The sequence below is a fragment of the Rousettus aegyptiacus genome, unplaced genomic scaffold, assembly GCF_014176215.1.
Source record: "Rousettus aegyptiacus isolate mRouAeg1 unplaced genomic scaffold, mRouAeg1.p scaffold_m13_p_1, whole genome shotgun sequence".
NCBI classification, from domain to species: Eukaryota; Metazoa; Chordata; class Mammalia; order Chiroptera; family Pteropodidae; genus Rousettus; species Rousettus aegyptiacus.
The window spans coordinates 180,377,771-180,393,120 of NW_023416284.1; the positions used below are offsets into that span (position 1 = coordinate 180,377,771).

General features: G+C 46.7%; 1 protein-coding gene across 1 annotated transcript in view; it reads left to right on the forward strand.

Annotated features, from left to right (window-relative positions):
* The window catches only part of FNDC1 (fibronectin type III domain containing 1), an 85,645-nt gene extending 71,783 nt beyond the window's left edge, over positions 1-13,862 (forward strand). Inside the window, exons 19-23 of the mRNA XM_016152715.2 lie at positions 4,094-4,173; positions 7,756-7,785; positions 8,530-8,691; positions 10,092-10,214; positions 13,071-13,862. Coding sequence (XP_016008201.2) covers positions 4,094-4,173; positions 7,756-7,785; positions 8,530-8,691; positions 10,092-10,214; positions 13,071-13,186 — 511 coding nt within the window. The 3' untranslated portion in view covers positions 13,187-13,862. The remainder of the gene's footprint in view (positions 1-4,093; positions 4,174-7,755; positions 7,786-8,529; positions 8,692-10,091; positions 10,215-13,070) is intronic.
* The last annotated feature ends 1,488 nt before the right edge of the window (positions 13,863-15,350 follow it).

The window sequence follows — 15,350 nt, forward strand, 5'->3', positions numbered from 1 at the left end:
ACGCATCGTGCACATCAATCAAGGCTACAACCATGTCTTCCCAACCTAGGCAGCTGGCCAGAGGGCCACGCAGGAGCCGGAGGCTACAGCCCTCAGAGTGAAATATGCAAAACTCGCTCCCAAGGGTAAAAGTGGCGAGTGGGCATTTCCTCCTCTCTACCGTCTGGTTTTGACGGCAGTGCCATCTAGGAAAGCCTCCCTGGCGGGCGAACATGGGCAGAAGGTCAAGCACATGATGCTTGAACCGTGTGCTTGTCAATCAGTTCTCTGGGGGGATAAAGTCCCTGGTTTGGGGTGTTTTCCAATTTCTGTAGTGTAAATACTCCCACCATGGCCAGTTCAGAGCCACCAGCGGGCCCGCAGGATTTCTGAATATTTAATGATCGGCTTAACCGAGCCCCTACAAATGGCTCCGGCGCATACTGTCACATGGAGTCACTATGTTTCCGCAGCAAAGAATGCTAAGCGAGAAGACCGCGGGCCCAAGGTCTCCCGTTTTCTATACAGTCGGGAGAACACGGAGGAGGTTAGAACAGAATACTGTCTTCAACAGAAACGTGCTGAAGGGGACAGACGTTGGACGCCAGCCCTGGGCACCGGGAGGCTCTGAACTAGCCGAGAACATTGCTCAGGGCGTTTTGCTGTGTCCCCTGGGTTCGCGTCGACTGAGCTTTTGTAAACTATTGTGAATTTCAGGGTTTGGCAAGTGAAAAACGGGCAGCAAAATGAAAAATTGAGAAAACACTTTATTTTTTCCTTAATAGCGATGAAAAATTAACCAAAGGAAACGAAAACAGCACAGTTCGAGAAAATGAGGTCAACGCCCGAATTTTTTTTTGTTGCGTGTGGGGTGACAATGCTTACCCAGCACAGCCAGTGTCAGATGCTGAAAGGGGCCTCGGGGACGACTCGCCACCGAGCCCCTTGCAGTAGAGTTGAATCCCAGTCTCCCCAGCCCCAGCCCCGAGTCCAAAGTCTTTCGGCAGCTTCGGCTGCCAGGCTGATGTTGAGTTTTGAATAACGTCAGGAGACAGTTTTGTAGAATGAAGGTTTGCTCCCTCTTTCAACAGGTTCGAGTGCCCACGATTCATTAAATAAGAACTCACTGTTTGCTCTGTGTGGGGCGCCCTGATGTGCACCGAGGGTGGACCGGTGGGGGTCGGGTGATAAACTGCCCGGTGGCCCTTGCTTTGGGCACTGGTGCTCAAACCCCGTGATGCTGAAGCTCACACCATTAAAGAAGGAAACAGATCGTTTTGAAACAACACGGACATAAACTTTCACTGCTCAGCACCCTGAGAGAGAAGCCCTCATATAACCGGGACCCTCCCTGAGCCTGGGGGTGGAGGAGCAGTCAGGTGGGCTTCTGGGAAGTAAGATAAGCGGCAAGGTAGCCTGAGGGGGCGGGGTGGGCGAGGCCAGCAGAAAGGATGTCTGAGGAAGGACAGGAGGCCTCTGCGGCAGGAGCGGGCGAGGAGGCAGGAGGCTGGACAAGCAGGCCCCGGAGGGCCTGGGGAGTCCCTCGTGGCTTCTGTGCTGCCCTCCACCCGCATTCGGCCCCCAGCAGCTGGGGGCGCCGCCTCCCCCCAGGGGGCTGCGCTTTCTCAGGCCTCCGATGCGCGCGCAGCGCGTGCGCCGCCCCCGCACCGCCCGCCCCCGCACAGGTTTCCCCAGAGCCCCTCTGAGCCGCTGCTGAGTGTTCACAGCTGGGCGGGTGTGACGGCATCGCAAGGACACCTGTGTTCCCCCGCGGGACCGTCATGCAGACCGGCTCTGGGGGCTCACTTTAAGGAGTCCCCATGCTCCCTTCACGGAGTCTGGATCGTCCATTCTCCTCCCAGTCTCGGAGGAGACTCAAGGGGTCAGCGGACTGAAGAGGAGCCGGGGTGTCCAACCCAGCTGGGGTCCTTGACGATCTTGTTTTCAGCTTCACGTGGGCGTTATCCACTTTGCTCAACCAGCTCAGCCCCAAATTGCTTTCTGGAGTCTGCGTGTTTTAACCCACACTTAGAGATTTGTCAGTGTGGAGTCTTTGGGAAAGAAGGGGCCAAATGCTTGTATGAGAAGGCAAGGCTCGGGTTGCCTTGGGTGAGGCAGAGACTATGCAGAGTGTGCAATATATATTTGAGCTCGTAGAAAAAGCTTACTGTGGTTTTTGAAAAGAGGAACTTTACTTTTTTTTTCATAATTCCACATTACTTTTCAGCTCAGCATAATAAATTTACTTTGACACATTAGGTGAAGTTCAAGTGGAAATATGTCTTTGGAAATGGGCCACCTGGGCTTTGCGGAGGAAGGTGGATTTGGAGGATACTTAGGTTTCAGCGGTGAGACAAATGGATAACAACAAAGAAACCCGAATGGCTGCTCTTCATTGGTGGGTCCTCCCGGTTCGCCGTCCGCCCTCCGTGGGCCTGGGGAAGTGGTATCAGCAAGGCCCCAGGGGTGGCTCGAGAGACAAGGAGCAAAAACGTCTCTCCATGTAGCCTCCGAATAGAAGTGTCATTCCTTAGGGTTTGATTTCCTCTTTTTAAGGGGGGGAAAAAAAGTATCCGTGAAGTTGAACCAGTACCGTCGACATGTGCCAAACCCACTGCTTGAATTGCCTGCAGAGTTTTGCCTTAAATAACTCCACAGCCACCGAATCAAAGTATGTGTAATGGGGAAAACATGCCCTGCCGGCGAAGGGGGGTTCGGAAACTCACGTGGTCCTAATTATGCGTGACTTTCTCTCAAATACAGACTTTAAAAAGGATTCTCTCCTTAATGAGATGTGAATGACTTTCTTGAAAGGCTTGAAAGGAGACTAATTTCACGAAATGGTTTAATTATTTCAGACATTTAAACCAGCTCTCGGTTTAAGGAGACACAAAGTCATGTCCTATCTCTGTGTAACTGTGAGGCCAGCGCCTCCCTGGCTCGTCTCAGAAGGCCAAGGCTTGCTGCGACAGACGTATGCCTTTGCTCTCTGGATGTAAATAGTGCACCTTTTAGAAATTTAGCACGTTTTAGTGCATGTGATCCGCGTCTCTGGCTTAATCAGAGAATGTCGTAACCTTGAAGCGTGACCCCTGCCGGCCCGAAGCTGTAGGGGCAGGCTTGTCCGGAATTCTCCAGAATGGCAGATCGCGCATGCGTCCTTCTTCAGCACTAAGTGGCGGAGGATTAAGAGAACACAGACGATACCTGGACTCCCAGAGGGGAGGAAAACACGGCGATTAACAAGGGAGAGACACAAAGGGTCACACCGTGGTGTGGGAAACGCTGAAGAGCTTTCCAATTGCTGCTTTCTGTCCCGTAGCTCGTTAGAGTATAAAGCCCGATGTCGCGGGACCCCCGGCCTACTTGGCTTATTGGTCTCCCTCTGGATGAACTAACTGATCCAGGCAGCGTGCTTTCTAGCACATCCTCTGTTCCAAGACAAAAAAATCACTCCTGCAGTTGAATCTCTCGGGGCCTTTTCCACTTCCCCTTCCTGGACTGACCCACATCTCTTTCCTGAGACACAGAATTTTGAACCTCGGTGCCTTGTCACGGTCCAGAGCCAAGCGTAGCCGTCATCACGTGCCCGAAACATCGTTGTCGCGCCAGTCGCCCGCGGGAGGCCAGCCTCTGCACTGGTTCACCCGCTCTCTCCATCATCTGCATCACGACAGGGTCAAACATCTTGCTTTTCCACAGGGAGTCCAGTGATAAGAATTAGATTAAAATGTGAATTCTGCTCCGTAGGTGACCGGCTGCTCCAAGTTCTCGAGCGGTGGAATTCGCACGGGGAGGGGCATTTCCTCCAGGGACGTGTCTCGCAGGCAACAACCCCGATGCCTCGAGGGTCACGCACTCCCTAAGCCCAACATGCCCCCGCTGTCCCATTAGCCCCGTGTCTAGGCTGTAAATTGTTATCGCTTTGAATCATTATTAGAAAATTAGAAAGTTCAGGAAAAAAATATGAAGAAATAGCAGTGACGTGTGCATTAGTAAAAAATGGGACTAAAACTCTGCTACAGAGGAGGTACGCAGTAGTTTGGGAATCTGTCTTGTTACACAGACATTAATCAAGTTTCTCTTTCAGAAAACTGTTTTCTTCCTATTTCAGGTATTATTTTAAAGTTCAAGCCAAAAATCCTCATGGCTATGGACCGATGAGCCCTTCAGTCTCATTTGTTACAGAATCAGGTATGGCCGATTTCGCATTTTCATTTTTTGCCCCTCAAAAACAAGTAATTTGGAATAATGACTACAATAGAATAAAAAACTAAAGCAGAAAAGTCCTAACTTTTCTATTTACTGAATTCATATGTAATATTGCTTTACAATGTAAACATTTTCTTTCTGCTAGGTTAAAACTTGGATAATAAAATTAAAAGTAGTCTTTATTGGAAATGACTGGAAAATGGAGAAGTCAAATTCCAATGAAAGGGGGAAAAAAATCTAGTTTTCAACCATGTGGGAAAGATACACTTGAATTTATCTGTAAAAGATTTTGTTGCAGAGATAATTTTTTTTTTATTGCAAACAGCTGACAAATATAAATCTCTTGAGGCCTAAGAGGCAGTTGCTTCTAACAATTAGGCAAGTCTCTAAGACTTGAAGATGCCTTTACTTAACATGGAGAGTTCAATTAAAATACTGTTCAGTCTTACAAACAGCATCACCCAGAGGATGTCCCTGTGTTTGGGATGCCGATGTGCAGCGCTCTCAGGCTCTTTGACAAAATGCTCCTGTGATCATGGCCTGAAGCACCACATTGAGCTGGCCATGGTCACCAGCTCCTGGGCCAGCAACCTTGACCAATAGGAAGCCACGTGCGAGAGCTGTGACCTGTAGCTCTAAGCCAGGCCGTCTTCGCAAGCCCAACTGAGCCAGCTCCACACTGAGATTGAGGCTCTAGCTTCTGTTTGGTTAGATCATTTTCTACGTGTAGCTTAATCTCAGAACATTTGTTACGGGAAGATAATTTTAATTGTAATGATTTTAAATGTACTGAATCAAAGATATGTGGAACAAACTTAAATCTTTTGTGAGAATATGTTTTATACCGGAAAAGTGGGCAAAGGACCTCAAAAATATTTTCAACAATTTCATTTAAGAAGTGTGTTTCTCATTAGTAATTAAGAAAGAGTAAGGGAAAAACCATTATCAGTAGTTAATTTGCCAAAGTAAGGAATATGTGTTTATGCCTGCATTTCTTAAAAACAAAAACAAACAAACAAAAAACGGACCTTTGGCAACTACTACAATTAATATGGTCTGTAGAAAAAACCCAAGAAATTCAAATATAAACAGCTCTCAAGAAACCAAAGTCCAAAACCTGAGAGTAGAAAGATATAAATGTAATTTCTGAGACCGTGATGTGAAATTTGGAAAAGACAGCTCTCTGCTTCCCAAGAAACATCCCACCCTACTCCCAGATTTCTGAAAAAGACTCTCTCGGGCGAGGCCGCGGACACTCCCTTTCCGTAAGCCCCTAGGAGATTCTCACGACACGGAAATTTAACAAGTATTTGTTCTATCCCGTCAGTTTGTTTAAGTCTCCCCTTCATTTTTTTTTTTTAATTTTTAATTTTTATTAAAGTATAGTTAACATACAATACAAAGTTAGTTTCAGGTCTATGACGTAGTGATTCGACATTTGTATATCTTGCGATGTGATCACTACGGTAAGTCTAGTAAATACTGCCACCATACGTAAAGTTATTACGATTTGATCAATTACATTCCTTGTACTGTACATTACATTCTCGTAACTTATTTATTTTATAACCGGGAGTCTGTACCCCTTATTCTAGTTCGCCTTTTCACCCATCCCCCACCCCCCCCTCTTGACAACCATCAGCTGGTTCTCTGTGTCTATGAGTCTGTCCTGTTTTGCTTCGTTTAGTTGTTTTGCTTTGCTTTTTAGGTTCCAGATATTAGTGAAATCATATAGTATTTTCTGTGTTTTCTGACTTATTTCACGATGCACCTCTAGCCCATCCGGATTGTTGCAAACGGCAAGACTTCATTGTTTTTTTATTGCTGAGTTACATTTCATGATATCTACATGCCACACCTTTATCCATTCCTCCATCAACAGACGGTTGGGATGCTTCCGTATCTTGGCTATTATAAATAATGCTGCCGTGAACATAGAGATCCATTTATCTTTTCAAATTAGCGTTTTTATTTTCTTCGGATAAATACTCAGAGGCAAAATTGCTGAGTCATGCGGCAGTTTTATTTTTCACTTTTCGAGGACCCTCCACGCCTCCTGCGCTGTTGGGAATGTAAAGCAGTGCCACTACGGAAACCAGAGTGGCAGTTCCTCAGACCTTCGCTTCCTCCTCCCTGCTGAAAGCGCTCGCATTAACAACAGAAAAGTCATCGAGGAAGTAAATTATGACATTTTCCAAACATGAGAATCAAAAAGTTACACATGATGTCATATATGGCATTAAGTATCTGTGCGTAACAGGCTGAGCCGTGGATAAGCGTTTGTTGTTGTTTGTGTGGCTGGTTTATATTACCCCTCCACCCACCCAGGGACAGCCGAGACTTCTCAGCAGGCTGCTGAAACTTAGATTAGGATCGGGAGAGTTAAACAAGCCTTCACGCTTCATTTCGTGGAGAGCGGGTGACGTCAGAATGAAAGGTCTGTGGAACAGGGCGGCGCAAGGGAGAGTTAGGGTGATGGAATTATTCTCTCTCTTGATTGGGGTTGGGTTCCCCGAATCAATACATATGTTAGAATTCATAGAATGATTACCCCAGAAGGGCAGTTTTACTCCATGATAATTTTTCACACACAAAAAATAATGGCTTGTGTTTACCTAGGCCATGGTAGTCTATAAAAGTGAATTTCTTTATAAAGCAGAAGTTCTTAAAAAGCTAGTTTCACATTCTCTTAAGTGGCGTTATTCGGGCTGAGATATGGACACGTTTTAAAAGCAGCTCTAATGAGGCGTAAATGGCCCGCAGTAAGCTGCACGTGCTCACAGCGTCCAACTGAATGGGTTTGAGGTATGCTCGCCCCCTCGGAGCCACCCCCGCGATCGCGAGGGTGACCGTGGCCGTCATCCCGGCAGTCACCTCCCACCACTGTGCGGTGCAGCCTCCCGCCCCTCCCCGGGCACGCATCTTCTCCCCTGCGTCCCGGCAATCATGGTCTGCTTTCTGTCTTTAGCGAGTTTACATAAACGAACTAAACAGTATGAACTTCTTTTGTCTGGCTTCTTTCGCGCAGCACAATTGTTTCAAGGTCCATCCATGTCGTCGTGTGTAGCAGTAGTTCATTCTCTTCTGTTTCTTAGCGGTTTCCGCTGTACGGCTGTGTCACGATTTGCTTATCCACTCACTCATTGATAGATATTGGGTTGTTTCTGCTTTTTGGCTATTCAGAATAAAGCTGTTATGAACATTTATGGATAAATTCTCAAGGTTAGAATGGGCAGATTGCATAGTAGGTGTATGTTTACCTTTTTAAGAAACCACCAAACTGTTTTCCCAAGATGGATATATTTTAAAACATAATGAGTATTTAGTGATTTTATAGCACACACTGTCAAAATATCTTCAGAGACCCACAGCATCTATATAATAACGAGGTGTCTCAAAAAGAAATAAAAACTAAAGACAGACATTGGCGTCTGTCGAATAAACCTTGCATTTTTCTTCACCTGTTGCACTTTGGTTAGCTCTTTCGATTACAGTAAAAATTTCAACAATTGCATGGTTGTGAAGAATGATAATGAAGTCAATTATGTCTTTTTTATTCTACAGACAATCCTCTGCTTGTTGTGAGACCGCCAGGTAAGTTGCTCCCCTTGATAAATTTGACACTCAGGTAATCAAGCGGAATATTGAATATGAGATTGTTATGATTACTTACAAGTAGAAATGCTTGACCATTTCTGCATTTTTATAATTTCATGACAACTTTATGATTTCTTTGTACGTTTCATTCTAATCCAAGGAAAATAATTATCTGGGAATTTTTTAATAGGGCCATAGCAGCCAATATCTATATTAAAAAAAAACATTATGAGTGGCCATAACTATGAAAATAGATAAGTTTATTTGCATTTAAACCCCTTTGACTATTTTAAATTGCTGAAAAGATAGCAAAATGCATTAAGTGCACAACAAAATTTTACTTTGCTTTTCAAATAACCTGAGCAAGCCGCACTGCTTAAGTTCAGGACAGGGCTTTCAAGGGACAGGAGTCTATGCCTAGGGACTTCAGGAGGAGGGGGATAGGATGTTGTGCCCTGCAAGATCAAATTTGCCATGCTAGCTTATTTTTCTTAAGGCTTAAAGGCTTTCTCTTGTCCTGAGAATCCCTTAACTATGTTCAAATAAAAGGAACACCCCAGTCATGTTTCAGTAGCAGATAAGAAAGGGCAAGAGAAAGGGGGTACCCCCTGGGAAAGCTTTGCTCAGAGAAGCCCTGGGAGGGGAGGAGGGTCCCGTGACTAAGTCGAAGCTGCTGGTACTTTGTGCAAGAATAAACAGTGTGGAACACCGTGACTCAGAGGGTGTGTTTTTGTCGTCAAGGTGGGGAGCCCATCTGGATCCCTTTTGCTTTCAAACATGACCCTGGCTACACGGACTGTCACGGCCGGCAGTATGTGAAGCGGACGTGGTATAAAAAGTTTGTGGGAGTCGTTCTTTGTAACTCACTGCGGTATAAGATCTACCTCAGTGACAACCTGAAAGGTATGTCTTTGAAGGTGGTTGGCTGTGGGAGGGTATGGAAAACTTTGATTTTATTAGGTACTAAGTTGACGTAGTGGGCACATCAGAACATATTTAAGTGTGGACCCATTATATCTCAGTCCGGCTCAAATGCAAACCAGTTTTGCAGGCTCTGTTTTAGGGTGCCTGGTTTTTACATTGGCACCCAGAAATATAAATACAAATATATATTTTAAATATTTTATATCTACTACATTTTAAATATATTTTAAATACACCTACATTTTAAATCTACTACATTTTAGAAATAAAGTCTAAAGTTCTGTTATAAACTTAAAGGCCAATTTTTTTGCCATTGATTTAATAATAATTGATATGCATACACGTTAGAAGTATTGAGAAAAATGCTCCCCTTTATTCTCTGCCATTGGCACAACTTTAGAGAGGAAAAAAATGTAGATGGTGAAACATACGTGGGCAGGACTCTTTGTGTCCGAATAAAAATTACATTGTTTTCATTATGGGCGGGGGGGGGGTCTAAACAAAGAATAACATATGTCCATTGTCCACTCACATTTCAAAATGCCGTTTCCACCCAGCTGGCTTCGCCTCACCCACCTACACAAATTTGTTTGACTTTCGAATTCGGCACAACTTTTAATTTTTTAGTACATACATTCTTTGCAACTTTTCCTCAGCTGGTCTATATGTCGTTATGGCTCAGGGCTTTTTGTTGTTGTTTTGCTTTGCTTTGTTCTTGCTAGTGGTGATTATTTCACGACAACGTGAAAACAAAGTCTTCTCGACCGTCCTCCGCTGTCGCCATTTCTCAGTGGATATGCCTCTCCCAACGCCCACGTCTCTGCTCTTTCTTTGCTCCTCCACCACCGCCCTTTTTCTCTCCTGACTTCCTAGACGTGCTTACACAGCCATCTCCCGTACCCCAAGGTTGAGAAAACTTTGCCCTACTGTGCAGCTGCGGTTCAGCACCACGGACAGTGCCCCATGCCGCAGAGGGTCCCCTCCACTAGGTGTGGAGGAAAGCAGGTTCTTCTCTTTTAATAAATCTTCACGCCTTTCCTAATTATTTCACAATTCTCTGGCTCTACTAGTTTCCTCTATTGTTTTATTTTTAAATGAGGAGTCAAAATGTTTACCACTTCCAGGCTGAAACTGCCCGTAGGATTATCAGTCTCCATTTAATGAACACTTGTTATATATTCAGCATCTCTCTGAATTCTTTCAACATTTACGAGGTTAGTGCCATTATTGCCATTTTTCAAACATGGGAAGTATAACACACGAGGTCTGAGTAATGTGCCCAATTCACATGATCTCCAAAGCCTGTGCAGACTCCTAAACTGTTTTGTTTTGTTTTGTTTTTTTGACCAGTCACTGACCTGTTTTACTCCTTCGTGCAGATACATTCTACAACATTGGGGACAGCTGGGGAAGAGGTGAGGACCATTGCCAATTTGTGGATTCACACCTCGATGGAAGAACAGGGCCTCAGTCCTACATAGAAGCCCTTCCTAACATTCCAGGTAATGAGGACAGACATCTGATTTGTTGCACTGGGGGGTGGGAGATCTCTACTGTGGCTCTGCCCTTGGTTGACCATGGGAAGGCAGATGTCGGCAACATTTTGGATCATAAAAACAAGGAATCAACAAACTGCTCCTACTATGTGCTTGAATTGGGGAGAGCCTAGGGGAGGTAGGGATACAAAGGAATATAAAGGAATATAGGACCTCACCCCTAGTCTCAGGAAGATAGTCCGAACCAAAAAGCGAAGATAAATATGTGAAAGGTAACTAAGAACACACAATTGAAAGGGTAGATACTGACAAGTGGTATCACGTGATTGTCCTCTTGTCAAGTAATTGTGCAGATGACAGCGACCATCTGAGTTCCGGGGAGCGGGGGCAGGCCACCTGAGGCTGTCAGGGACAATCTTCAGAAGAGGCAGAATCTGGGCTGAGTTATAAACATATCCAGACAAATTAGAGGTCCTTCCAGGCGGAGAATGGCAAGAACAAAAGTACGGAGGAAGAAAAAAGTAACTGCAAGCCAGTCATGATATGCTTCAGGTGACAGTGTATCGACCATTCGATTGTGGCATTATAAGGTGCAAAGAAGTACATTCATCTCAAAAGTTAACAATTTGCTATACGTTACTGACACCCCCAACACCCCAAACAAACAAACAAATAAACAGAACAACCGAATGAAGTCCAACATTTTTTCCATTATGCACTCAACTCTTAGTGATCTGGCGTTTTCGAGACATGAGACTTTATGATGTATTAACTTCTTTAGTTTGGAAAAAAAATGGTATGAAATTACCCATTTTCAAAGAGTGAAGATACAGTACGATACGCAAAAAAAATAAAATAAGTGTATTAGTGAGGGTTCTCCAGAGAAACAGAACCAATGGAGGCAGAGGGAGAGGAAGAAGGAGAGAGAGAGGTTGAGATTTTAAGAAACTGGTTCATATAATTGTAAAGACCAGCTAGTCCAGAACCTGCAAGGTAGACCAGCAGGATGGATATCCAGGGAAGAGTGGAAGTTGCAGCTCGAGTCCACTGACAGAATACCCCTCTCTTCAGGGGAGGTCAGTCTTTTTCTAGTAGGGTCTTCAACTGATTGGATGAGGCCCACTCACATCACGGAGGGGAGTCTGCTTTACCCAAAGTCTGCTGATTTAAATGTTAATCTCATCTAAAAGACACTTTTATAGAACCACCTAGAATAATATTTGACCAAATATCTGGGTGCCATGGACTAGCTAACTTAATACATAAATAACCATCAAAATAAGCATATAAAATATATCTATCGCAGTTCTTCATCTTTCTCAGGATCTTGCAGTACCCCAGGGTTACTATGCATCGTTTGTATTGCACTGTGTATTCTGTGACTGTGGTCATGGCTTTGGCTCTGTACAGAGGTGCTGGTGCATCAATACACTCACCGGTAGAAGGGCAGGAAGCCTCTCATCTGGCGAGGCTCAACCAGGCCAAAGGGCGAGAGCAGTTGTTGAGTTACCCTAAAAAGTTTTTTTTGAGAAGGTTGGGGCATCGCTTCTACTTCGAAGGAAAAATGGTAGCACATGCTACAGCAGTCGTTCCTTTGAGAGATTTACTAGAAAGATCCAAGAGTCTGTCACAAGCTCCAGGAAGTAAACCTTGGGGGCCTGAGGTCTGGGCCAAGTCCGGGGGCCCCAAGTTCTGTGAGGACCGGCCAGGTGAGAATCCTGCCCCATGATGAATGCTCCATAATGATCCGCAAAGTTATCTCATTTTGTGGGAAGAGAAGAAGAGAGAGGGAGCTAATGAACAGTTTCCTACCTGCGTCACACACGTGTGGGGACTGGATTATCCCCCCTCCCCAAAACCATGCCTGGGAGGTGCCCCAAAGGCTACTGTGACCTCACACAAAAATGGCCATGTTTGTTTGGAGGTGACGTTGGTCATAAGAAGAGCTCATCAGAGGTCTTTGTGGACGAGGTTGTAAGGAGGAGAATTTTTCCTGTTGGTTTGAGCGCTTTCGATGCTCTGATTCTACTACCCATGCTGGGCACGGGTTTGTCCCACACCAGATGGGCGTCCTGCAGTTCAGCTCTGTTCTAACACGACCTGGAGCAGCTTCAGACCCCATAGGGTGAGGGCTCAGTCCACAAGAGTGCCTCTCCTCACCGACTACAGTCACCCAGCCTGGTCCAGGCTGTCACCTGTGCTTCTGGCCGACCAGCTGCGCACCCAAGGTTCCCACACCCCCCCTCTGTGGGTCCTACTAAGTTGCTGGAGCAGCTCGCCATGTGCAGAGAAAACATGTCACTCCCGAGATCGCCAGTTTATTATAAAAAGGTGTAACTCAGGAACAGCCAGGTGGAAGGGACCCACAGGGCCAGGTGTATGAGGAAAGGTGCGGGGCTCCCGTGCCCTTTCCGGGTGCACCACGTGTACCCCGCATCTCCACGTGTTTGCCGAAACCCGACCTCTTGGGTGGTTCTGGAAGCTTCTTTACATAGACAAGCTTGGTGAAATTGCTGGCACTGGGTGACCGAGGCCGCCCCCAGGCCCCTCCCCTTCCGGGAGGTTGGAGGGTGGGTGGGTGGGACCGAAAGGTGCAATCTTCTAGTCACGCGGTCGGGTCCTCTGGTGACCAGCCCTCATCCGCAGGTCCTTCCCAAGTCACCTCATTAACACACTCAAGGGTGGTCGAAAGAGGTCTGTTGGGAACATCGGGGCACCCTCGTTGCCCACGTCGCGTAGGAGGTCCCGAGGGTTTTAAGCGCTCTGTGCCAGGAACACGGATGCAGCCCGAGGACACGTTTCTTTTTATAAACCGCGGTATCACCGATGCGTTTTCTCTCCCTCCCTCCTTCCCACTGCCAGGCTACTACCGCCAGTACCGCCAGGAGCCCGTCAGCTTCGGCAGCATCGGCTTCGGGACCCCCTACTACTACGTGGGCTGGTACGAGTGTGGCGTCTCCATTCCGGGGAAGTGGTAACCCCAGGCCACCGTGCCAGACACTCGCCCTGCCCAGCCGCCTTGACTCACTCGCACTCGGGGCCGTGAGCGGGAAAAGGAAGACGGCGTCCCCAGCCCCACTGCCCCGGGTGTCAGCAAGGCCACGAGATGGACACTGGATCTTTTGGGCATCTTCAGTCTGGAACGCGGCCCAACCTCCTGGCCTGGACCGCACACAGGCTTCAGTGCTGCCGTTAACTTTGCCTCTCCGCACGTTCGCCTGTAATGGCACGTCCCAGAGACGACGAAACATGCAGCCACGGGGGGTGCCCACTGATTCCGGGCGATCGCCACACTGAATTTCCACAAAATTCAGACCCCTCGGTATCTCCAGGGAGCAGCAGAGGCATGCCGCGCTGGCTTCAGGAACGCTACACGCTTGCTTTTTCTCGTTGGACTTCTCCAAAGCTCACTGAATTTAAGCTTCAGATCTCCTTGTATGCAGTAGAACTGAATCGCCTAAATCGCCACCCAAGGAAATAGAGCCTGCTTAAGATTTATCTTGTGGACTTACTCACTGCTAGACCAAATGTATCAAATCTTTGTAAATTCTCAATTTGAAATATATATATATGTATATATGCATATACATATCCACACTTGTCTGCAAGAACGTCGATTAAAATTGCTAAATTGGTACCTGTTCACTAGACGAATGCGTGTGGGGCTTCTTGGAGCAAAGGTGCTGTTTATTAACATCTTTGAGACGTGTGCAAAGCGCATGCGCTCTGGGTGAAATGCCAGCCATGGGAAGGTCTGCATCCTTCCTGTGAGCAACGCCGCACCGCGGGAATGCTTGGGACACTGTGACACTTGCAGCAAACTAGCTAGCGGCACACGGAGCATCTTCCCCCTGAGACAATCTTTCCGTCCCCACGTGGAACATGTTCACGTGCTTGCTGCCGCTGCGGGACATGTCCCGCACGTCTCCAGACTGGTTAAGACTTTAGGTCCCACGTCATTTAAAAATCCAGTCTTAAAAAACTCCTGCCTATCTCAGTATCTACTCCTCGAAATATAAGCATCTGGTGCTTCTTGACTGCAGCCCGAGAAGGCTTCCTTAAAGACACGTCCTTCTAATTCTATTTAAAACGTGGTGTCCTTTCTGTGGGCTTGGCTCCTCCGTGTCCTCAGGCGCTCTGTGGATTGAAGGGTTTGTCTTCTCCCGTAAAGTTTTTCCGTGTGAGAGAAGCAGGGGTGGGAATGAGCTAGAAGCAAACGCTTTACCACTTAGCGTAAGTGATTTCACGGCGGGATGCGGTCCAGGCTCCTGGACTCCATTATCGTCAGTGCCAGTGCTGTGTTGAAGTGAAATCTGATGTTTCGGGTAGGTTCGAAGGTAAAACTTATAAGGAAACAAGTAACTTCCCGCGGTTTTGTCATGTGGCTGTGACAGCTGACATTTTCCTCCGATCTCACCATCCCTTCCGCCCGGTAAGCAACAGTAAAGAGAATGCCCGCATTCTAACAGCCTTGGAGATACTAGACTTCCTTAGAGGGACATCGGGTACCTGGTTCATGGGTTACATTTCCATTTGCAAATAAGATAGGGATCTTTAGCTTTTGGGGGCTCTTGTATATGAAAACAGGATTATGAAAAAAAGATGTCTAAAAAAACACCTTATTTTTCACATTGATTAACACTCAAGCATATTTCACAATGCCAAGCCAAAGATAAGATTTTTAAATTTAAGCAAATTTTCCTAATAAGGACATAATTTACTTCCTCCCTTCCCCCTCCTCCCCGCCCCTCCACGCCTCCAAACCTCTGTCCGGTGTCAGCAGCATCCACTGGCCAGCTATTGGAGAGCGAAGAGGCTGGAACGAGGCCCCATGGGGTAGAGCGCCAGCGGATCGCACGTTTCCTGTTTTCTCGGGCATAAATAATTTATTAGCACGTGCAAGAGAAGAGCCGTTTGGTCTGGTCCAGAGGCCCGTCTTGGACACAGGGCCTCCTTTGGAAGAGATGGAGATCGATCACACAGGTGCGAGCGACCTCTCCTTTGTGACTGGAGCTTTTTGTAACTTGGCAGCGTACTCCCTGCTCACTTCCTATACCCCGGGGCATGCTCCCTCAGAGGGATTTTATGCTCACTCCACAGAAGTCCGAAGCATTCACGGGCATCCACTCCTACACTGATTTT